The 23,354-nt window shown below is 41.6% G+C and overlaps 2 protein-coding genes across 3 annotated transcripts; one reads left to right on the top strand and one right to left on the bottom strand.

Annotated features, from left to right (window-relative positions):
• Positions 1-4,481: 4,481 nt before the first annotated feature.
• lman2la (lectin, mannose-binding 2-like a) lies at positions 4,482-10,818 on the top strand (the record flags this gene model as incomplete). Of its 2 annotated transcripts, XM_080869265.1 has the most annotated exons (9): positions 4,482-4,746; positions 5,041-5,159; positions 7,461-7,578; positions 7,681-7,763; positions 7,868-7,900; positions 8,224-8,385; positions 8,497-8,611; positions 9,456-9,578; positions 9,661-10,818. In XM_080869265.1, the coding sequence occupies 9 exons, from the start codon at positions 4,482-4,484 to the stop codon at positions 9,801-9,803; spliced, it is 1,161 nt and encodes a 386-aa protein (XP_080725391.1). In that variant the 3' UTR covers positions 9,804-10,818. The 2 variants fall into 2 exon arrangements, with proteins under 2 accessions (XP_080725391.1, XP_080725392.1); XM_080869266.1 differs by lacking the exon at positions 7,868-7,900 and having other exon boundaries at positions 4,546-4,746.
• A 2,786-nt stretch (positions 10,819-13,604) lies between these two features.
• On the bottom strand, positions 13,605-23,017 carry wbp1 (WW domain binding protein 1). Its single transcript, XM_080866447.1, has 4 exons — positions 22,775-23,017; positions 21,586-21,688; positions 20,328-20,495; positions 13,605-19,356 (listed from the first exon to the last, which is right to left on the bottom strand). Exons 1-4 carry the CDS (start codon positions 22,835-22,837, stop codon positions 18,836-18,838), a joined length of 855 nt encoding a protein of 284 aa, XP_080722573.1. The 5' UTR covers positions 22,838-23,017; the 3' UTR covers positions 13,605-18,835.
• Between the last annotated feature and the right edge of the window lie 337 nt (positions 23,018-23,354).

The following is a 23,354-nucleotide window of genomic DNA, read 5'->3' as shown; positions in this document are numbered from 1 at the left end:
CTTCTAGACTTCTGATTGGCCAACATTTCTGCACGGTTAGGAATATATCGCCACCTGTTGCTTTGGCATGTTCCTAGCAGCGTTTTCCTTCATTTCTGCATTTACGTGTGGATGGGATTATTTTTTAAAACGAAAACTGAAAATCTCTGTTTTCAAAAATACCCGTGTACGTGTGGACGTAGCCACAGTCTCATCCTGTGTTGCCACATTTCCTGATGTGTTTAGTAGCACAGCGGTCCCCAACCTTTTTTGCGCCACGGACCGGTTTATGCCCGAGAATATTTTCACGGACCGGCCTTTAAGGTGTCGCGGATAAATACAACAAAATAAAACTAGTACTGGTACCAAAAAAAAGAAGATTTATTCATAACACACATGAAAAGACCCAGGAAAACCGAGTTAACGATAAAAACGATGACAAAATAACGCTGAAAACCGATAAAAACCCTGAAAACCACACATTTCGGACCTGAGCCTCAACTCTCGCGGGCCGGTACCGGTCCGAAGCCCGGAGGTTGGGGACCGCCGTAGTAGCACACCACACCGCACAATGAGACATTTGAAAGTGGCCTTGAACTGGCCTGGTGAGGGGTTGTTATTCCAGCCCCCTAAAAAAGCATACACACATAAACAACAAACAGATACCAAAAATCCTTTGTTAAGCTCACTCAAATAAGAAACATTGAAGAAAAATAAATGTATTATTTTTGTCTGGTTTGTTCAGTTGGCTAACCTTTATCTAGGTTTTGGACTGGTGTAAAAATCAGAGGGGGAAAGAAGCTGAATGGCTGGATGTCATAATGACAACATAGTTACCATAGAAAAACCCATTGGTGAGTTTAGACCCTTTGGGTATGGAACGCCAGGACTGCCATAATGAATTAATTAAATACACCATTAAATAATTAATTAAATGCGGCAATAATTAATTAAAATTGGAATTAATTAATTAAATAAATAGTTATGACACGTGTAATTAATTAATTATTGACACATTTAATTAATTATTTATGTATTTCACATTTTAATTAATTATTGACACATTTAATTAATTATTTATGTATTTTACATTTTAATTAATTATTGACACATTTAATTAATTATTGACACATTTAATTAATTATTTAATGATATATTTATTTATTTCATTTTGGCAGTCCTGGTGCCTGGCTCTCATCTTGAAATAATTTTATCTGTCAGCCTCACCCATCAAACTCAGGGGGCGGGGTTAACGCTGCCCATGCAGCTTCTCTAACATTTGATTGGTTGCCGTGCAAAGTAAGTCAAAACAGGTCGATCCTAGAAAATCGATTGCTTGTGTAGACTTGGGGCAGCCAGTTATCCCAGAATGCAGATCAAATCACAGGCAGCAATGGTGGTGGTGTAGTTTTAAAATACCCCGTTTTTCTGTCACCAGCTACACTTTTAACAGTGTTTTAGCCGCGAATGTCGCAACGTATGTCTGGTCAGGTTGTCAACATAGAACATGTTTGCAAAAGTGCTCAGATGTTTTCAGAGATTTCACTAGCTCTGCTAACAATTAGCATGCAGAGTGCACCGAGGGGGTACGTTAACCGGTTTGTTTACATATTCCACTCTCCGTGTTCCACATGTTGCATTCGCAGATTCTCATTTTCACCGAACGATCGTCTCTTTCCGCCTGGTCTTGTGTCTCTGTGCTTCTGTAACATAAAGAACGAGCTGACATTTTTCTCACGAAACCAGCGATCAGCTCAACAGACCCTCAGTTTACCTGCATGCATCCTCCTCCTCATCTGTCAGCTGTTTAACACCTGCTGCTAATTCAAGAAACACGCCTACGTTTCCTGGTGATAGTCACAGTTTAACTGGGCAGCCGGTGCTCGATATAACGCAATGTCAGCGCATTTTTCTGCACAAGATAAGTAAATATAGTGTTTTCCCCGAGCGCAGAGCTGCTGGAGCTCGTTTCCTTACAGAGCACTTTATAGGCGAACCAGCTTTATCAGCGGCTGATGTCCAATCACCGGCACACAGCTTTGAAACCTCAGCTGAGTTTTAGCTCTCAGTGGTTAAACGCTGGACTTCATTCACTCAGGTTCTGTCTGTCGGGTCACGTTTACTTCGCTGTTTTATTTACAACTGAGCAAATCGGTTTGGCTGAGGTTAAAGTTACGTTTCATAACTGCATAGTTTCACAGACGTTTAATGGTTCACTGGCACATGTGTTAGACTGAACTATTCGCTTTTCTTTATCTGGTGTGTTTTGGATTTAACAGTGAATTTTGAGATTAAACTGACTTTTAAAATGTTTTTATACAAAGAGGAAAGAGAAGGCGCATTTCCACCAAGAGGAGCAGAGTTTGCAACAGCATGCTCATCATGAAGTCTGCAACCTGGACAGAAATATTATATCATCTGTTTTTTAATAGTTATTCAACTGTATTCTAAGCACCAGCTGTCTGTTAGAATGTGATTTTTTTTCTCTGTCTGTTGGCAGACGTATAAAAATGCACAGGAAAATCTGACGTGCATGGCAAACTTCACCGACGATTAGGGAGGAATAAACACGCATCAAACATAAATGAACCATTTGCCTGTCTCCATAATTGAGAGCATTTTTCTTCACAGGTTTGCTCGTTTCTTGGATTCATTTGGTGATTTATTAAATGTATAACTGTTATTCTAATCTGCTGCTGAGTCTCTTACACTTTTCTTTATGCTGTATATTTTCACGTCTCTGGAATAGTTGGCAGTTAGATAGTCAGCTGGGAAACTCTGTGTTAACTCATGGAGCTGAGGATATCGTGGATATGCTGACCTCGCTCCGTGGTGTACAGGGCCGTTTACCCTCATGATTAATATTCACAATAAAAATATTAGCCGAACATCATGAAGTCTGTATGTGTTTCATAGTGTCGAACAACCTTTGTACAGTTAAAGCCAGCAGTTACTACATGACGGAAACACCAACGTTATCTCTTTTATGCGTTTATACACAGGTCACGCTGATTACTGAACAAAAACCCAAAGATCAGATGTTAAACAGATTTATTTGCTCTCTCTCCTCCTTAATCACCCCTGTAGATGACTGTTAACCATGTCACACGCTGGTCTAATGCTGAACATTAAACATAATATAAATTATTTTTAAAAAGCTAATTTAAAAACATTGATAGAGGAAATTTTCTGCAGAATAATATTTTTACTTTGATACTTTGTGCACAATTTTACAATTATATAATTTTATGTTTGGTGAGGTGTTTTCATAGTGTTTTATTGCTTCTTTTTGTAAAGGATTGGTTTGAAAAATGTCTCCACGACTTGTAATTGTCAGCCAATAAATAGCAAATAATTTGGTATAAAAACACAGTCACTCACACTAAATGACTGTTCTAAATGTTCATCACAGTCACAGCCTGTGGAAAGAAACTGTACTTGAAGCTGCTTGTTTTGGTGTACTCTGCAGCGCCTCCCAGAGGAGAGAAGTTGGAACAGGTTGTGCCCAATTTCTGATGCGACAAATGTGGCATCATTTAAGAGGAAAAAACAGACTGTTAAACAGTATAAGAGTTATTGCCAAAAAGCATCGTCACAACAAATAAATAATCGATCACACACAAATTTCCTTATTTTTTTGTGCTAACTTGTAGCTGCTGCATGCTGGGTGTGCTATGTTTTTATGCTTTGTGGTCGTCTCTGTGTAGCCAGAAGATTAGCTATGTTGTTATGTCTGTCCATCACTCAGGTCTCCTGCCTTGGGCTTGCAGATTACAGGGAAATGCCACACATCTGTCTGTTGTCACTGCTAGAATATTTCTTTTACAATTTTCTTTACATTTTTAAAATTTTAGTTAGATATTTTTCTATATTTGCTTATTTTGCAGTCTTAATAGTGTTCATAAAGAGACTAGCAAGAACAATATTAAAGAGCTGTTTCAATAAACAGTGCACAAATGCTGTGATGAAATACTGATGATCAGCTGTTTAAAGCTGTGGAAGTAGTATCGAATCCTAAATTCTATACTTTATACAGATGTCTTTGTGGACCTTTATGGGAGCATTAAATTGTCTAAAATATAGTATCCTATACTTTATATTTATGTTCTATAAGTTGTAACACCACAGTATATGTAGAGTCTATAAAAACAGACTTTTACTGAAAGTACAAATGTTCTGGAGTAAAATATACGTCAAACTCTATATAACTATTGAGTCTTTAAAGTGGGAATACAGTTGGATCTAATTCACTGTAACTGAATCACACCATAATTTATTTGTTGATTTATATTAACCTAAAGAAAGTTCAGTGAATAAATAAATCAAAAACCGAATGCTGTGAAGTCTTGTGAAGTGAAGTCTTTGAAGCTTAAATGTGACGATCAGAATAATATTTCCACAGTATACGATCCCGTTAATTATTTAAAACAACTGTATAGTCCTATAGCGTGTCAAAACCATTTCTTTTGATTGACAGCTAAACCGAGCAATGGTCACGAGCCATGCAACCCAGCGGACCAATGGGAGTGAAGGTGACGGTTCAGTGGGCTGGGTTTAGAGCAACGATGGCCGCCGCCAGCAGCAGCAGTCTCTACAGTGGCTCCAAATTACTGCTCGGTTTTACATGCAAAAGGAAGAAAATGCCTTTGAAATTTCGCTGGACAATCGCTTTTCTGGTTGTTACTCTAAGCCTGTGTTTTGCCGACGATGACCACGAAATGGAGGAGTTCCTGAAGCGGGAGCATTCCCTTTCCAAGCCTTACCAAGGTACCTGTGGTACAGGAGGGGGCGCGGGCTGAGGGGCGAGGACAGATATTTCCAGAATAATGTACTCACTCATGAACTCGTGCACGCACTAGCCGCTTTTCTGAGATGAAATCACTCTATTTCTCACGCAACTCGTCTAGTGGCATTGTCATAGTGACATACTCGGTATATATTTTGTGCTTTCTTATCTTTCATGCGCGTGTCCCCCTCCCACTCACTGACAAAGCACTTTGATCTCAGGCTCAGTGAGCTGTGTTTTGCTGTCATTATAATGGGTGCTGATTGTTTTACCAGGTGTGGGCTCCTCAAGCTCCTCCCACTGGGAGCTGATGGGCGATGCCATGGTAACCACCGAGCAGGTGCGCCTGACACCTGACATGCAGAGCAGACAGGGGGCGATATGGAGCCGCATTGTGAGTAAAGGCTGCACTGTGTACACGTTTGCATACTCCCAGTATACTGCATGAGCAGCAAGTCTGGTGACTGAGTTATTTCCTTGACTTAACTGCTTTAGGTGCTTAAAAAAAAGTTACAATCACTTTTCATCATCTAACTCGATGCTAAGTGTCGGATGCAGTGGTGTAAAGCACGCTGCCACTGGACTCCAGAACAGTGGAGTCTGGTAATCCGATGGTAATCCGATTCTGGGTTTGGCTGTTTCCAGGAGAACGGTGATTGTCGGACTGTATTGGGCCAGGTATAAAGGTTGGTGGAGGGGCGATTATGGTGTGGGGTTGTTTTTCAGGAGTTATTTCCAGTGAAAGGAACTCTTAATGCTTCATCATACCAATCCATTTTGAACTATATCATGCTCCCAGCTTTGTGGGAACGTGACTGCACACCAGTGGATAAAGCGAGGTCCATGAAGACGAACAAGTGTGGTCTGGATGAACTTGACTGGCCTGCGCAGAGTCCTGACCTCAACCCAGTAGATGACCTTTGGGGTGAATTAGAGGGGGAACTGTGAGCCAGGCCTTCTTGTGCAAAAATCAGTGTCTAAGCTCACAAATGAGCTTCTGGACGAATGACCAGAAATTCCCATAAACACTCCTAAACCTTGTAGAAAACCTTCACAGAAGAGTAAAGGCTGTTAAAGCTGCAACAGCTGGGCCGAAATCATATTAAACCCCTATGGATTAAAAATGGGATGTCACCCAAGTTCATATGTGTGTGAAGACAGACGACCCAATACCTTTGGCAATATATTGTGTCGTTTCAGCTGTACTTGTAACAGCAGGTTCAAATAAAAAAGAGTAGAGCTACCTCTGTATTTACATTTACAGTAAGAGCCAGAGACACAAGCTGCAGATGGAGAGGTGAGGGTTAGTTTGAAATCCTGCAGGGTAATTTCCACTGTGTTGCCTGATGAAGTTAAACAGACTCGTGCACTCTGTTTCCTGTTTATAAGGTTTACTTAGCTACAGCAACGCAGGCTAACACCCCAGCCCTGCAGTAAATCCTGATTATTACTACATGGTAAATAAGCAAGATATACTAGGGTTAGAAATGAGAGATGTGTGAGAGCTAATGATTGTCATACTGTCATGCCAATATGCAGATCCATACTTTGTGGTGAAGTAAGGGAGCATCCAAAAGTACCCAGTCATGAAAATGTTTTGCTAGATTTGTCTAAAGCAGGGATGTCAAACTCATTTTACACCAGAGGCCACCTACAGTGCACTGTGATCTTAAGTGGGCCGGACTAGTAAAAATCGCTATATCTCGCTATAAGAAAAAGAAGTGTAATTTCAACATCCGCTCTCACGTATTACTATTATTATTTTATTGTGAAGACATTGTAAAAACATAAATTTCTGTTGTCTATTCTGTTGTTTAATTGTTTTTCTCTTACTTGTGTGTAGTATGAAAGACTTTGGGTGCAGTTTTCATCAGCTGTAAAATTTACGAAAATACAGTTAAATGTATGCCCTCCTTTACATTTTCCAAAGAGTGGGCCAGATTGGAGTCATTGCTGGGCCAATTCTGACCCGTGGGCCTTATGTTTCACACCCCTGCTCCATAGTAAAGCACAAATGTTTCTTCCACTTTCAGTAGTTGCTGCAAGAAACATTGAAGGTTTAGACCTATAGTTATTGTACAAATGCATGCAATGACTGTGTGGTCGTGATAAGAGCTGCTGTACACTGACACGAACTGGCTGATAACCACAGCCTGTCTTCAGTGAGCGAGGCTTTACTACGTTTTCAGTTTAAGTTGTTTTGTTCTGGAACTGTTTTGACTTTAAAAAATGGGCTTTTGACATTGTTATGCTCAGTCACAATATGATGGTAATATTTGGTTTTAAGAATTGGTTAGATGTGGTTCATTACAGTAAGAAGCTTGACTGCTTGCCCACTATCATCTTTACTTTAACCTTGCTGATTTTATCTCACACTGGTAAACAAACATCCTCACCGTCTGCTGCTTGTGACTGTGGTTGGGTTAAAAACCTCATGCAGCTACCTCAATCTTAGTAGACTCGCTAAAATGATGAAGTCTGCTTCTATTTTCCTTTCCTCTTAGCTTGACCTCAACCCATCCTTAAGTGTTGTCCATGCAGTCACCTCTCCTACACCTAATAAAGCTCTATATCAAATGTAGCAGGCAGTGAAACATTATTTACTCAAAAGGAAACCAGACTGTGGAACAGTACTAGGCCTACCAAAGACTTTTAACTTATACTTCTGTAGCTTATTGGACTTGTTGTGTTTTAGCCCTGCCATCTGAAGGACTGGGAGGTGCAGGTGCACTTTAAAATTCACGGGCAAGGAAAGAAGAACCTGAACGGTGATGGGTTGGCCATTTGGTACACGAAGGAACGCATGCAGAAAGGTAAGCACTACAGGATGTAATTTAAACCCAACCATGGTGCTAAATAAACTACAAGAACTAGTGTTTATATGTTACCAGCACTGTCTTTAAATCCTTTTCCAGGGCCTGTTTTTGGAAATAAGGACAACTTCACCGGCTTGGGCGTTTTTGTGGACACATACCCCAATGAGGAGAAACACATAGAGGTGCGCTGCTGTGGTTCTGATTACTGTGTGGGTGCACTGTGGGATTAACAGTTTATGTAAAAGGGGCTGTATTTTTCTTCTTTTGTGCACCCAATTGGATACAGGCGCAGAAGAAGAGATACACTCCTCGCACACAGGTAACCAGTGTTTTTAACATCTGACCCTCTCCCTATGATCCGGCCTCCACTCTCGTTTAACCCTTTTTCTCCCCTCCCCCCGTGGTTTGTTTGTGGTTACAGCTGGGTCATACTTAATAAAATGTTATGAAATTACACAAAACAATCACATAATAGGAAGTGAGCCTGCATGTCCTAATTGTTCTCCATTTTATTATTTTTTCTTCTCCTTTAGCCCTTTTTCTTTTTCCCAGCTTGCTGCTGTCACTGTAGTCATACTAATGTGGATTCACTCTTGCTAAAATGCCCTGTTCCCTCTCTGCTTTTCCTCCTGTGACCACAAGAGGATCTTCCCCTTCGTCCTGGCAATGGTGGGGAATGGCACCATCAGCTACGACCACGAGCGGGATGGCCGGCCCACAGAGCTGGGTGGCTGCAACGCCATGGTGCGCAACCTCAAGCACGATAGCTTCCTCTTCATCCGATACGTCCGCCGCAGGCTCACGGTGAGAGACACAGCCTTTAAATCATTTTGGCGTGCAGGAAAAAGCAGCTTGTATCATATAAGTTCATTCTAAGTGGTGAACCTTAGAAGTAAATGGAAATGTGTCGCCCAGGTGATGATAGATATCGACGGGCAGCATGAATGGAGGGACTGCCTGGACCTACCTGGCGTGCGGTTGCCACAAGGCTATTATTTTGGCGCTTCAGCAATCACTGGAGATCTCTCAGGTAAACAAGTGCAGAGTAATGCAATGGCTGGTTTTAGCTTTATCTTTTAAAACTGTTGTTGTGTGCTTTAGAGGTCATGTGTGGCGTTGAGCCAACTGCAAGACGCAGAAACAATGGAATGAAGTGAAATCGAGCCTTTATTTAATAAAGGAAAAACATAGGGAGAGACAGACAGAAAAAACTCAGTGAACACTCTGAGAATAATGGATTCAAAAAAGAGACGGAAACACAAAAAAACAGACACCACAGAGGAGGTTAACGGATGCAGTGAAGGCCGACATGCAGAGGGTTGGTGTGTGAGGAGAGGATGGTAGAGATGGAGACAGATCTGCTGTGGTGAACTATAAAGGGAGCAGCTGGAAAAAGAAGAAGTTTAAATGTGAAAATCCACTTCTGCAAAGAATTAGGGAAACATTTGATCATCACAGTCTAACACCAAGTAGCAGACCTGTCAGTTCTCACGCCACCATCATGCAGACAAGAGTATATTTTGTAAAACTGTAGTAAAAATGAGATTAGGAAACGTAAAAATATGAAGAAAAAAGAAACTAGATGCTGTTTATTGTCGTTATCTGGCCTTGTGTAACAGGACACTCTACTCAGATATTAAAACTCTAAATTATGGCCTCAGGGCTGTGAATATTTAGCGCTGCGAGCTGGGATTTTAACCTTTAAGTCAGCAGTTTAGTCGTGAAAATAATGATCTCACCATCGATTCACAACGCCAGCTTCACTTGAGCTGAATTATAGTGCAAGAAGATTCCTAGAACTCCATATTAGCTTCTAATCTCTGGGTTTCTGTTTAACTTTTTCACATTTCCATTTGCTGATTCTTACTTAATAGATAACCATGATATAATTTCTATGAAACTCTACCAACTGACGGTGCTGCGGAGCAAAAAGGAAGAAGAGGAGGAAGAAGACGTAATAACCATACCCAGTGTAGACAACATGGAGCTCATCAGATGTGAGATAACACAGTCACGCATCACTTAGTGGAGTTTCCATCAGAGGGTGTGCTTTTCGCTCACTGCTGTGCTCTCTTTCAGTGGGTCAGAGTGATGAGGGGATGAGCGGAATAGCCATTTTCTTCACCGTGCTCTTCTCCATGCTGGGGTGCATCTTCCTCATCGTTATCGGCCTGGTGGTGTACAGCCACTGGAACGAGAACAGACGCAAGCGCTTCTACTGAGGACAACAACAAAGCAGACAGCGATTGTAAAAGCTATCGTGGTCCGCGGACACAACTGCACTGAAAGTGAGACGCTGCTGTCAGCTGGCACTGGTTTGTTTTTGTTTAGTTTTTTTTAAATCCCGAGGACAACTCAGTTTGACAGGAAGTGGAGTGGATGTATTCCCTGCTACACAAAAAGCCATACTACAACTTTGCCATCAGTAGCCATGAACCAATAGGAGGATCTCAATTCACACTTTGTCGTCGCCCCCCCCGTTGACGCGCACCAACTCGGCCTTACCATCTCCACCTCTGTACCTGATACAAAGCAGATGTGCGGCACCGTCACTGACTTCTCATGAGCAGCTATTTTTTTGTGTTTTGGTACTGTTTGCTGGATTTGGAGGATATTTTTTTCACTGGTTTTCACATCACTGATGTTGATTTTGCAGCTTTAAGAAATCTACTTAAGTAAGCTGATGTGTTCCTGCTTGCAAGTCCATTAACTACCTGCAGTACAAGGCGCTAACCAAATTAGCAAAAGCCACTGATCCGCTTCTTTGCATTAGAAAAGCCTCTCAGTTTATACTGTGCTGTATTATGTGCTCTTTATTCTTATTGTTGTTTTAGCATGCATGGCGTTTGTGTGGGTTAGTCTGTGATCTGCTTTGTTAACATCATGTGTGAGCTTTTAGCCGTTCTATCTACACATAGCATGTGTCAATGGCAGCGATCGGTGTGTTTCAGGGAAATTATCAATTTAAGTCAGTTGCTTTGTCACAACGTTTATTTATATTTCATACCTTTACCCTAGTCTGTGTGCGCATTTAAAAAAATGTTTTTTTATTTTCACTACTGCTATTTTATGTTTGTTTTCTTTTATAAGAAGATGGTTCTTTCAGCCACTTTTCTTTTTCTATTTAGCACGTCACACCCTTCCTGACTCCACCCTCTCATTTACACCACACGTCATCATATCTCTTAGGTGGTGCTTTTTATTTATTGTGCAGTCTTTGGAAACTTCATTTGTTTCTGTAACCCAGCGGTCCCCAACCTTTTTTGCGCCACGGACCGGTTTATGCCCGAGAATATTTTCACGGACCGGCCTTTAAGGTGTCGCGGATAAATACAACAAAATAAAACTAGTACCGGTACCGAAAAAAAGATTTATTCATAACACACGTGAAAAGACCCAGGAAAACCGAGTTAACGATAAAAACAATAACAAAATAACGCTGAAAACCGATAAAAACCCTGAAAACCATACATTTCACACCTGAGCTTCAACTCTCGCGGCCCGGTACCAAACGACTCCGAGGCCCGGGGGTTGAGGACCGCTGCTGTAACCACTTTATCCACCGCACTACCTTATTTATGTTTTTTAAATGTTTTTTTATGAAACTGTGCCTCATGTATGCAGTCAGTGACTTAGGATTTACAATAAATTTAGGAGTTTTTATCTTGCTTCTGTGTCCTGAACTGTTTGATGTATTTAATGTCATGGAGGGTAGTGAACACTGTTACGATGGCTCACTGCATTTTAAGGTTTTTACACATTTATGAATAGAGCCCTACTATTGTCATTGTTTACGGCTATGCCACCCTGAACACGCCCAATCTCAGAAGCTAAATGATAAATGAAGTGGTTCTTGTATAGTGCTTTCTAAGAGCTTTCTAACATTCACACTCCAATGGATGCATCAGATAGCAGGATACCCAAGGATACTTTGGGACGCGGCACAATTTTCCAGTGTTAGCAGATGACTCGCTGTACCTCCCCAACCAGATTTAGGCCTGGTTTGTACTTTGATGGGAGACTGCCTAGGAGTACCAGGTGCGGTAAGCTTGGGGTGGCTCAGGAGGTGGAGTGTGTCATCAAGTGTGAATGTTAGATAGAAAGCTCTTAGGTCTAGAAAAAGTTCTTATGTGAATGAGGCAAGTTGTATAAAGTGCTTGGAGTGCTCGAGTAAAAAAGCACTATAAAAGAGCCCATCCTTTTACCGTACTATTTACACATGTCTGTAGCTGGGGCACAGAAAACCCATTTTTCCTTTTTTTCTATTTTATTTCTGACTGTAGGAGGGTTTCTTTACACACCAATATTCTCCAGGTATCTAAAAATCAAGGATCATAAACCTTAATGACTACAGACCTTTTGCTGTCATATCTCCCTGACCCCATCTCAGACCCCCTGTAGTTTGCCTATAAAGCCAGCGTGCTGGTAGATGATCTCCATGAGTATGCAGTTAACATGGCACTGCACTTTATTCTCCAGCACCTGAACTTTACAGGAACTCTTTCCAGGTTACTTCATGGACACCATCATGCAGGACAAGCCGTCCCAGTTGAATGTTCCTGCAGCTGCATCGCTGACTTCCTGCCTGACAGGAGGCAGAAGCATGTGAAACTGCCAGACATATGATGGGCTCTCCGTCTGTCAGCACTGGTTCCCCTTAAGGCTTAATATGGTGATCTGTTGTAAATACAACAACCTGGAGCTTAGTGCTGTCAAAACAGTGGAGGTGATTGTGGATTACTACCAGCGCCTACAGACTTCATCTCTCTATATCGCTGCCCAGTTGACAGTGAAATCTTTCCACTTCCTGGGAACCACCATCTGCCAGAATTTAAATCAGGAGCTAAAAATCAGCTTCCTCATCAAGAATGCACAGCAGAAGATGCACTACAAACGCCAGGGACTAAGGAAGGCTGCAGCGTGTTATCAGTTTTGCCAAAAAGGTGACTGGCTACAATCTGCCTTCTCTATAGAGCTATACACCACCAGGACGCTGAGATGGGTCAAAGTTTATGTCTGTTTAAGTTTATTCCTCCTCATGACACCGATCAATGCAAAAAACTTGAAGGGCAAGTTGCTACAGTATGGGTTACTTTCCAATTCAGAGCTCTGGTATAGAAACTGTATTGGCTTTAATTCATAGTGATTCAGCTATAATTTAATATATAATTTCAAAGTCTGTTCTAAATGATAGAACATCATAACATCAGTGGGGAGGTCTGATGCCTTAATGTGACTGGGGTTTGTTGGCACATGCCGGGATGTCAATTTGGTTGCAAATTTGTGAACTGAATTCATTTCAATGAATCAGTTTCATTCATGAACATATAATTCAGCATTTAGAAACTTTGTGAAACATTTAAAATGATCTTGAAGGTGTCAAAATGGAAATAAATGACTGAAGAAAAATGGCAACAGGACAGACACCAGCACAGTTTATGCTACAGACAGGCATGCAAATGAGGACTTCAACATACCATTCAATACACTAAGCAAATACAGCCAGAGGATCAGACAGGAAGAGCATACACACACACACTCACACCACCCTTATACAAATGATTTGGTTAAAATATGCATAAACTGTGTTGAATACTTGCCTGTTCTGTGGTATGAATTAAATATGTAACTTTTGCATTTTCAGTGTGCCGACCCTGTGGTTGGGAACAGACTTTAATCATGATTACAATAATTTCAGCAATCATGTGTGAATATGAGCTTTATATATCGTTAAAGCTTTCAGTTGGTACTCGTTTGACTATTTTAACTTTAAAGAGTCACAAGTGTGCCAGCTAAACCCTGTTTCACAGTGTTTGAGGCTGGCTGTGCGTTACCCTAACAGCTAAATGACACCCATCAATAATTTAGACTGAATGCCTGAGGTGCATTAACTCAACCATGTGATCATCCTCCAAATTAATATGTGGGTACAAGAGGGGACGGGGAACCTTTTGTAGCCTTTCAGGTTTGTTTGATCCCGAGGAAAAAGGGATTCTGCAAAAAGGACAAACTCAAAGTCGATCAGCAGTGCGCCAATGTTTGTTTTATTAAAAAAATAAAATACAAATGATGACCCAAAGAGTACACAGCAGACTTCTTACAAAACCAAAGCATTTTTTGTCTGTCAGTCAGTGCTTATTGTTTTTCTATGTTACTTATTTTGGCTTTTTTTTCTTTTCTTTTTAAGTTATTAGGAAAACAATGTAGAAAGAGTCAAGTTGCTTTTTTTTTTAAATAGATGCCTTCCCTCTCAAAAGTGGATGATTCCCATTTTGGCAAAAAAAACAAAAAAACAAAACAAAACAGAAAAGACAAATGACACAGCTCAAAGACATGTGCCTCTCATCTGTTTGGTATAATCTATGTTTGAGAAAAAAAAATAGTACAGTTCACAGGTTTGATGGACACAATCACACTGAAATGTTTTCAGTACAGTGTTGAGGGCTCAGCAAAGTATTACTAATAATGGCTGGTCTGATCCACGCTGACTGTGTTCCATGTTGAGGTCTTTCATGTGTATGATATAGATAAAAAACTGTGGTTCTGTATTAACTGGGGATTAAAGGCAATGTTTACATATTTAGCCTGTAATTTCATGAAGATGGAGAATAAAAAGTTGAGGGACAGAAAAGTGTCAAACAGACTAAATAATAATAATAATAATATAATCAACTCTTTCAGCATACTCAACTAAACGTGTTTTATCCATAAGTTTGTAGCAGAAATGTTAGTGGTTGAAGGAAGCAGAGAGAAAAAGCCAAAACAATAAGAGGGGAAATGGTGTATATATTCATATATATATATATATTTAAAAACTAGAATGGCATTTTAACTCAAACCCCTCAATAGACACTCCCCACATCACTGTAGTAGCATTACAAGTATTTTTCTTTCTTTTTAAACAGTTTTTCTTAAACAAATAGATAAAACACAGACCAACCGAAGTAGATTACAGTATAGTGCAGTGCCACAAGTACTGAGAGTTATATTGCTTGTACTGGTGCCCACAAACAAAACGACAGAGAGACTGTAAAACAGGAGCGGAGGGGTCGCAGCATATAACAGTAAGTTCATGTTTTTGCATAGCCTAGATCAGTATGTTTCACAGAGATACGTGATGCAGACAAGAAATATCAAGACAGTAATAAAAGCGAAACAGTTGCTTTGGCTTTATGAGACTCGTGGGTGAAAAATGTGTCGATTTCAAACTACAGCGCTGCTCGCTAGAGGTAACCCTGAGAGTACGAAACAGTGATGAGCCGTGAAGCGCGAGGATGGTGAAGGCTTTGGTACGTTTACTCTGTCGATAAGCTGAGGAGCAGTGCAGCTGAGAATAAAACGAGCAGCTACAGTGTTGGCTACACTTTCTGTTATCGAGACGCAGCCTGGTGGAGGTTGGTGGAGTTGCAGCCCATAAACGGCCGACGGAGCAAAACATGCCACTGCTTTGGGGGGGCGGAGGAGTGTGTGTGGGGAGGGTGGGGATCGGTCGGTTACGCTGCATCACGGATCTCTGTTGAGGTCGACAAAACAAGAAGGCAAAGTTAAAGCCTATAAAACAAACATATGTGGTCGTATACAATCAGCTATTAGATAAATACGAGCTCCACCGCAACATCACGAGACAGCCAAGTCCAAACGGTGATCACGCGACTCGCTTCTGACCGCTTTCAGGTAGCGGATCTCGGCATCTGTGGCTTTTAAAGAACAACGCAGAACAGATGAATTGCTCGATGAAATGGGTGGACTTGACCAATATAGCCCTTACTCTCAGTAAACATGTGAAAACCAGGGAGGCATAGCAGTTGTTTGGCAATGGGAGAAAACCATGAACCTCCAGTTCACTCCTGCACAGAAGAAACCCCTATTCCCTTATTCATTCCCCACCCCCCACCACCCACCTGCCCTGCTCTGTTATTACCCTAAATATGTATACAAATAAGAAAAGAGCCACCTTAGCAACAAACAAAAAAACTCTTCTGGAGTCAGTTTTTGTCCTTCATATGGAAAACAAGCCATAGAAAACAAGAACGAGGACATTTTCTACTCTTCTCATGCTTTCAACTAAGTATATTTCACTAAATAAACCAACAGCCACCTCAAAGAGAGGAGAAAAAAAAAGCTAAAACAGACTGAGCACAAACTACATGGTCTGAACATACTCCGTCAGTGCCACAGCTAACTACACACAGATTTTAAAGTCACTACAACCGCCCCTCCAGTAACAACGCTGTACAGAACAGTTCAAATCTTGTGGCTTTTTAATGTTTACCCACCACATCCTTTTCTAAGACACAAGCACACTTTTCTCAGAAATGTATATTCTAGCTACAGCAACCATGCTTCAAAAACAAATGTTACCACAGGAAAAAAAACCCTGACTATTAGTCTACTTTAATAAGGCAGTATCACATCTGCTTCCGCACAGAGAGGTTATAATTTATATTTTACTGTGCAGCTCCTTAATCATCACATTTGCTCTGTATAAATGCACCAAGGCAGCTCGAGGTGTGTTGGCAAACAAAATGTCTATTATCATTTATGCTAATGGGTGTGCAGCCATGCTCACAGTGTGACTGCTCCTCTGATAAGGTCGCTGTCGTGTTAGTATGGCTTCATGTTAAAGCACCGGCTCGACCGCACAGCACACGGACTGCGAACCTCTAACTAATCTTGTATAACGCCATCGCAGCAAGTTTAAAGACGCCCGTTTAAATGAATATGAAATTTCAGGCAGCTGTGCATTCACATATTTTCATTCTGCTCTCAAACGCCTGACGCAGTGGCCCACTTGTTTTCGTTTTTTTTAGCATGCACAGCCACAACCAGAACATGCTGCTGCTAGCTGGGGGGAAATAACAAAACTGATTCATGAGCCACAGAGCTGCCTAAAATTACATATTTGTGCACAGAACTCAAGTGTTGTGTTCTGCTAACAGGGCCAACAAAGTTCAGTTCAAATGTGTCCTTGTCAGAGTTCATTCAGCACTGAAAATAAAGAAGCCGCATAAATATAACCAGCAAGCTTGAAATGCTAGCCTTTGTTCCCCGCTTTGCCAGATGGAAATGTCTTCTAACTCTATGGTATTTAAAGGAAAAATCAAAACACATGTGAAGATTGTGAAGCAACATCAGACAGACAGAGTGCATGTGAACTATTGTTACCCTTGGTGAAATCATCTAGAACAGAGAGTACTGCACCGCGATGTTAACTGGTGATAAAGGCCAAATGGAAGCAGGACTTGGTGAGTGCATGTGTGAAGCAGACTGACTGACCTGAGTCTCTACACTGTGTCCGTTTGGACACGTGCTATCAGAGCAGACAAAAAGTTATTCACTGTTGTTCCAAAATAAACTCTCAATGAAATATTTACTAACTTATCAGTTACTGCTCATCTTGCAAAGACAAGAATTTCTAAATCTGACTACAACCGGTTTGACTGGCTATGTTCTAAACACAAACTGCACGGTGTGCGGCGCAAGCAGCATGTAGTCAGTCACAATAGAGTTGGCTGTTGTACCAACACCGAATTGACTGCAGAGGACAGCCTGCATCCATCTCAACCTGCTAATGCACCGGGCTCTCTGCTGCCAATGGAAAATACCACTGCAAATCCCCTCACACTGCCAAGAGTTACAGGGGCCAGATAGAGAGCCAAGACAGCCTGAGCTAACAAGCTATCAGCACGACATGGCTCACACGGTCAAAACAACACAAAAATATTAGATCCAGACAGTTAATGTTAAACCTCAGTCCCTTTCTTTCCCCCAACATCGGGGCTCAAACCTGTGCAGTCATTATTACTGCAACAAAATAATAAGCAAAGCAAGTAGCACAAGTACTAGAAAATTCTAAAACGCTACTTTCGGCCATCCCCTTATTCACAAGGGGGTCGCCACAGACGGGTAGCTCCGCATGTTTGATTTAGCTGATGATTTCTTTCTGACAGAAACCCAAAACAGATCCACATCTCCTCCCAGGATACAAATGAGCTCATATATAAACACATAAACCATGCCTCATGCAAAACACCAGTGCTTTTAATAGTAACCTCACCTCAGTCTTTTCAACCAGGCAACACAGCACTTTGAAAGATATACACACAGACACACATCTCAATGTTTCCCTACTGCACTGAAACACCCAAGCACTACAACCGCTACTACGACGCACTCCAGCAGCCCCTGTTTGGAGCTTTGTTGCAATTAAAAGTGACACCTGTGGCATTTACTGAAGCACAGCTGGCTACGAAATGAAAACCGCATTCTTTTATATGAACATCCAAACTACGTACTGAGCACGGCAATACAGAGCCACCACAAGGCTTTTTTATTAAGTAATAAGTTTGGTGGCATCACTACTATGGATTTAATGCAATCTACAACCAGAGTGAGATTACATGTACACAATCCATAAACCGCTGAAATGCTGAGTATCCCAAATGTCATGGTGACTGTTGGTGACATGGCCGAGGAAACTGCACAAAGGGTGAGGAGAAAGTCGTCTAAAAAGGGGGTTCGTGTGCCATTCAGCATCCTAAGAATGAGCTAAACTCTTTGCTCTTCCACCAGTGAGAGTCCCAAAGTCTTCACACCAGATGCTGGTTATCATGACCTCAGACGTGACATCACTACGCAGCTGTGCCCTGGATTTCACAGCAGAGGCCGCAGTCTTGCACGCACAGAGCTTTGGGGAAAATGAAAAATAATCTGTTGTTGATTTCATCCAGTCTCATCCTACAGTTTCGAAATGTTTGCTGCTGCTTCCTCTGCTTAGTTGTAGCTGGGGGGGCAGATACGAGAGGAATGCAGCTGACTGCGTTGATACGCTCCTGAATAATTGCCTCCACCAGAGATGAAATGTCAGACAGGAAGGATGGTTGGAGATGTTTTGACCAAGGCCTGAAATATGACAGCAGGGCTAAAGGACAGTCACAATGACGTCAATTCTGGTTCACAATCAACTGCTGTCTTCTAACCACCCAATAACTTTCTCATGGTTAGTACTAAATAAAAAACACCTAATGGGGCTACAACATATAATTGCTTGCTCCCCAATTAGAAAAGCAAAGAAAAAAAATTGTCCACACATTACAATAATTTTTCCTAATCTGGAGCTATTACGGATTATTTATCATTATCTTCATCACCTAGATGTCATGTCTAAGTTAGTTAGTTTAGAGAATTAAAACACAAGACGGTCTCCCTGTGGTTGTGGAAGCTGCACCAGTTGGCTGGTTGGTTACGCTGTGGATCACACCACGTGGTCTCCATTGCTGGTGCTAGTCTGGCTAGGCAGCTCTGAGGCGTGCTCCTTCTGTCTTAAGGTTTGCTGTTGGGGGGCGGAGCAGCAGTCCCTCCCGGCGACCTTACACATACGCTGCTCCTCTTCGCTTTCCTCCTCAAGCCCTGAGCCTTCGTCTACGTCAAGCTGGCAAACGCACACCTCAATCCCTGAGTCGCCGGTTACGTGCCGACGCCGAGTCACAAGCTCCTCGTCCTCCTCTGCCGCCTCTACATTCTCCTCTGCCGCACACTGTACTTGGATTGGGAGCGACACCGCCTCCTGGTCTGATGACGAACCGGAGGCCTGAGAGTCCACCCTTGGCTCAGCCTCGGCGAGGGGTTGTGGCACAGAAGAAGCGTCCGGCTGGTTCACTTGTGGAACGACTACAGGGATACACTCAGGAGGGTTTTCAGAGTAAGGAGGAGGAGGTGTCGGAGGGTGGCCAACTACCTCTTCATAGTCAGGAAGCTTGCAGTCATTCCAAAATCCTGAAAGTGAGCAGATACAGAAGCTTCAGCTTTGAACCATCATTATAATCAACTAACTTCAACTTTAATCTGCTAACTGGTAATCATAAACTTGTCAGGAAACACTCGCTACAAAACCAAATCTATCAAACTGTAGATTAGACAGGAAAAAAGTTCACTCTCAGTCACTTTTGGGTCTAAACTAACAACCCTGAAAGCACACACTGGGATTCACACTCTGACTCCTTTTTAAGGCTTTCAACTTATATAAATGTGGATCCCACGAATCTATGAATTTACACAGAAATAGTTTCTTATTGTGCCGACACTTATCTGAAGTGAAAAGCAACTACACTACATGTTGCCAGGGTCCCTGTGCAAGTGAGTCACTGTCTAAATATGCACACAGTTAGAGTTGTGTTCACATTCTTGATATAAAGTCAAGCATGTTTGGAGTGGGCTTCTGGTAAGTGTACACCTTATCCAGCTCCTATTTGTGATATCAGCGGACATATCATGTTCAAGCTGAGGTCCAGTGATCGCTGACATTAGAGCGGCATCTCTGCTGTGGCTCGACCAGCTTCAGACCATAACTATGTAATACACGCTTTGTATAACAAGATTACCATGATCACCTTCTCCAATTCTAAGATCATGACTTTGAGAAAAAGGCAGCTGCTTAATCTGTTAGGAGGAGGGGAGAACATGGAGTATTGTGTTTTAGGGATAAAGATTCCAAGATGTGCTGCTGCCCCATGGACATATTAGTGGACCTCTGTGGTAGAGAGCAGAGTTCAATGTACCACCTATGAATACAGAGCTTTGAGCAGTGCCCAGAGAAGCTGCAAATATGAAGCCTGTCAGATTTTCATGACTCTGAGAATAGCTAAATATCAGCTCAAGGATGAATTAGAGGTTCACAAACAACATCAGGTTGCAAAACCATAGAAACCTAGACGACTATGTTCAGCATGAGGAGGAAAACTACTCACTTAAATTGAGAGGTGGAGGTGAAATAAAGGAGCTGGAGGCTCCTTGGTAGGCCATGAGGCTGATCTCACGCTGGCGCTGCTCCTGCTGAAGACGCATTTTAACCCTCCGGTGTCGATAGGCACAACAGCAGCTCAGCATGATGATTAAGGTCCATACCAACCAGAACCCTGTGAGAAGGGACAAACTCAAAAGTCACTTCTCCAATGAGGGGATGTGGAGCACATAAGCCTTTTGGAGTTTTTTTAAAAGTTTTTTTTTGTTTATTTTCCTGCAGTGTAGGACTTCAGAGGTGAAGGAAATAATTTTGCAAGAGCTTCAAATACATGGTGGAAGATTCATCACTGCTGATGGTGGTGTCTAAGAAGAAAAAACAGAGTTGACAAGAGTCTCTTTTCTGAGTTTAACCAGTTAGCGCTGAGCTTTGCCTAAATATTTTTAGGGAGCTACCCTAAAATGAGTACTTATGGTATAACTCTTTTTCACTAGTCAACTCAACTCTATTCAGTCTTTAGGGTTTTCCACTAGGTGGTAGTAACTGGTATGAGGCTCTTTTTTAGCCAGGGTTCTGAGCAATCTGAATCGATCCAAAAATGTGATGTCAACAGACTGCATGTCAGACTGCATGTCAGCTGGATAGTAAATGGCATGACTTGATGAATCAAAACCGCCATTTTTGAAACCCAGCAAAATTGCTGGGTTTCAAATGGCTACTCATAAACCAACACCGTGGTCCCAGAGTCTGAAAACTCAATCATAATGGAAAACGAACGAAACCGAGTTGCGTTGTATCGTGCTGAGTAGGTACTAGCTATTTGTCTTCCTCAGTGGACCCAAAAGAGACCTTTCAGGTGAGGTTCCTGCTAGAAGAACAGGCACTAAAGCTGCAGTATGACAAAAGTCACAGCCTGATTCTAAACATCTCCACATTTACGATATAAAGCACACCTAAAACATCCACAACAATTAAACATTGTCTTTCTGCACTTAAAATAAATCAGGACATTTTTTTTTTCAGTCACAGGTTTATTTCACTTTTACTTCTCAGTTCACGTAGGTTCATTTCAACACTACATGAAAACTAAAACATTTAACAGCGAAAGTAAAGCCAACTCCAAAAGTTAAGCAGAGTCTGAAGAATTATACATACATATATTTATCTATCTATCTATTTATCTATCTATATATCACACATGGTGCTATGTATCTGAATTAAATGATGAAATGAATGAATAATCAGAAAATAGTAATTATACTTACACCACAGTTCATAGTAGTAAGTGCAGCATTCTGTTTCACCACAGCAGTACCCCATCTCACAGCGGTACTGCTCATTGTTTACCCCAAAACAGAACTCCTTCCCCTTAAATACACAAAGGTAAACAAAGCAAAGGCTTCAGTCAACAATCAATTGCACAAGTTAACAAGAAAATGTACAGCAAACTCTTGAGCAAATGCCCTGTTTCTAGGATTTCTGTTTAACCTGACTCACTCACATTTCTGTGCCAGTTTTCTGTCCTTCGTGTAACCTATATTTAGACATTTGAAAGTACACGCCACTTAAATGCACCCCCTTTATTCTGAATGCCATTGTAAGAGCAGCAGATATAGTGGTAATAGTAAAGTAATAACAATATACGTTATGTACTTATCATTTTCCTTTACGTTACAAAGTGTAACCAATTCAAAGCATTTAAGATAAGAAATAAGGAAAAGCTGAGGCTATAAAGACAACAACTGTTTATCATGAAGAAATAAGATTATGATAAGAGAAACCTTTACAAAAGCAATACAGCAAAATAATACAGATAACACCAGAAATGTAAAATAAACTCGGGGGTGGGCTGGTTGGTTTGTGACAGTAAGACGTCTGGCTATGTCTAATTTCGCTTTCATTTTCATGGTAAACTGTAATAAAATAATGGCATTGGGCTATCAAAAACTAGGCCGAAAAGCATTTCTTAACAAATATATTCACAGCAAATTGCTTAAAAGCTTTAAAAAGTTCAAATCGTTTCAGTTTGTTTGGTCAACATTTAAAATAGCGACTCTGTAAGGGAAGCCAGGCACAAACTGCGGCTGGCTGGCTGCCCCGTCTGTGCTGCTAAAATCAACAACTATGAATAAATACGTCCATTTGCCGGGTATCAGTTAGCAGCGGCTAATGTTAATCTCTACAACCTCGACCCAAACTGAGAAACAGACAAAATTAAATATTTCTCTCAAGCTCCCCCAGCTTCACCAACCCTCAAAACAATTTACTGTCGAAATTTTATCGAAAAACTTTTACTAACTGACGTCATCCCCAGCAATACAGTCGCGAGCCGTGCCCAGTTTCCTTTGTGGAGGAGACAAAAAGGTTCGACAGAAAGCGGCCTTCACCCAGCCCACGAGCAGCGGCCTCGCCTTGAAGCATCCGCCGACCCCGCGAGCTCGAGCGGAGGCTTACCTGCACAAGATAGGTCCCGGTGCAAAGAAGACCAACAATGGATCCCAGTGCTTTCTGTGCCATCTTTCTGGGTTGTCGGCCGTTGTCACGACGGGAATCATATAGCAGTCCGTCGAAGTGACGACTTGTTGCGGTGACAGCAGTCGGCTGTAGCTAGTAACGGTTCAACCTCTCGGACATGTTTTTGTTGTTCTCAATCTGAGGTACCGCGCTGGTACTGAGGCGAAAAGGTGCGCAGCCTTGGACACCAGGGGGCGCTGTGTGTGCGGAACAGAGCCCGTCGCGGTGCAAGAGAAAGCATATGACTTCACAGAATGCGGGTTCAAATTCACTGCGGAAAATGACTTCTTTCAAACAAACAGTAAAGTTTTGTTGATCAAATTTTATATATGTATGAGTAATCTCCAGCCAGAAGATAAGACCCCTCCAAGCAGCGATAATCAGCGCTACTCATTCATTATTTATAAGCACTGGGATTTGAAACTTTTTTTTTTTCAATCAACATTTTGAGGTCAAAAAAGTTTAACGCAAAGCTTAACAAAAGAAATACCATGAATAAGCACCTATTCATTTCATAAAA

The sequence above is a fragment of the Rhamphochromis sp. 'chilingali' genome (assembly GCF_963969265.1).
Source record: "Rhamphochromis sp. 'chilingali' genome assembly, chromosome: 2".
In the NCBI taxonomy this organism is placed as follows: Eukaryota; Metazoa; Chordata; class Actinopteri; order Cichliformes; family Cichlidae; genus Rhamphochromis; species Rhamphochromis sp. 'chilingali'.
The sequence above is the reverse complement of the archived record's forward strand: the minus strand, read 5'-3'. Positions and strand labels throughout refer to the sequence as shown.

Bases quoted from the DNA above. Each gene is read 5' to 3' on its own strand.
- wbp1 (XM_080866447.1), bottom strand. From the start codon at position 22,837: ATGGCACAGAAAGCACTGGGATCCATTGTTGGTCTTCTTTGCACCGGG. The intron at 21,689-22,774 runs GTAAGCCTCCGC...TGTGTATTTAAG, and splicing joins CCGGGACCTATCTTGTGCAG to GGGAAGGAGTTCTGTTTTGG. The intron at 20,496-21,585 runs GTAAGTATAATT...CCCTTCTCACAG, and splicing joins TTACTACTATGAACTGTGGT to GGTTCTGGTTGGTATGGACC.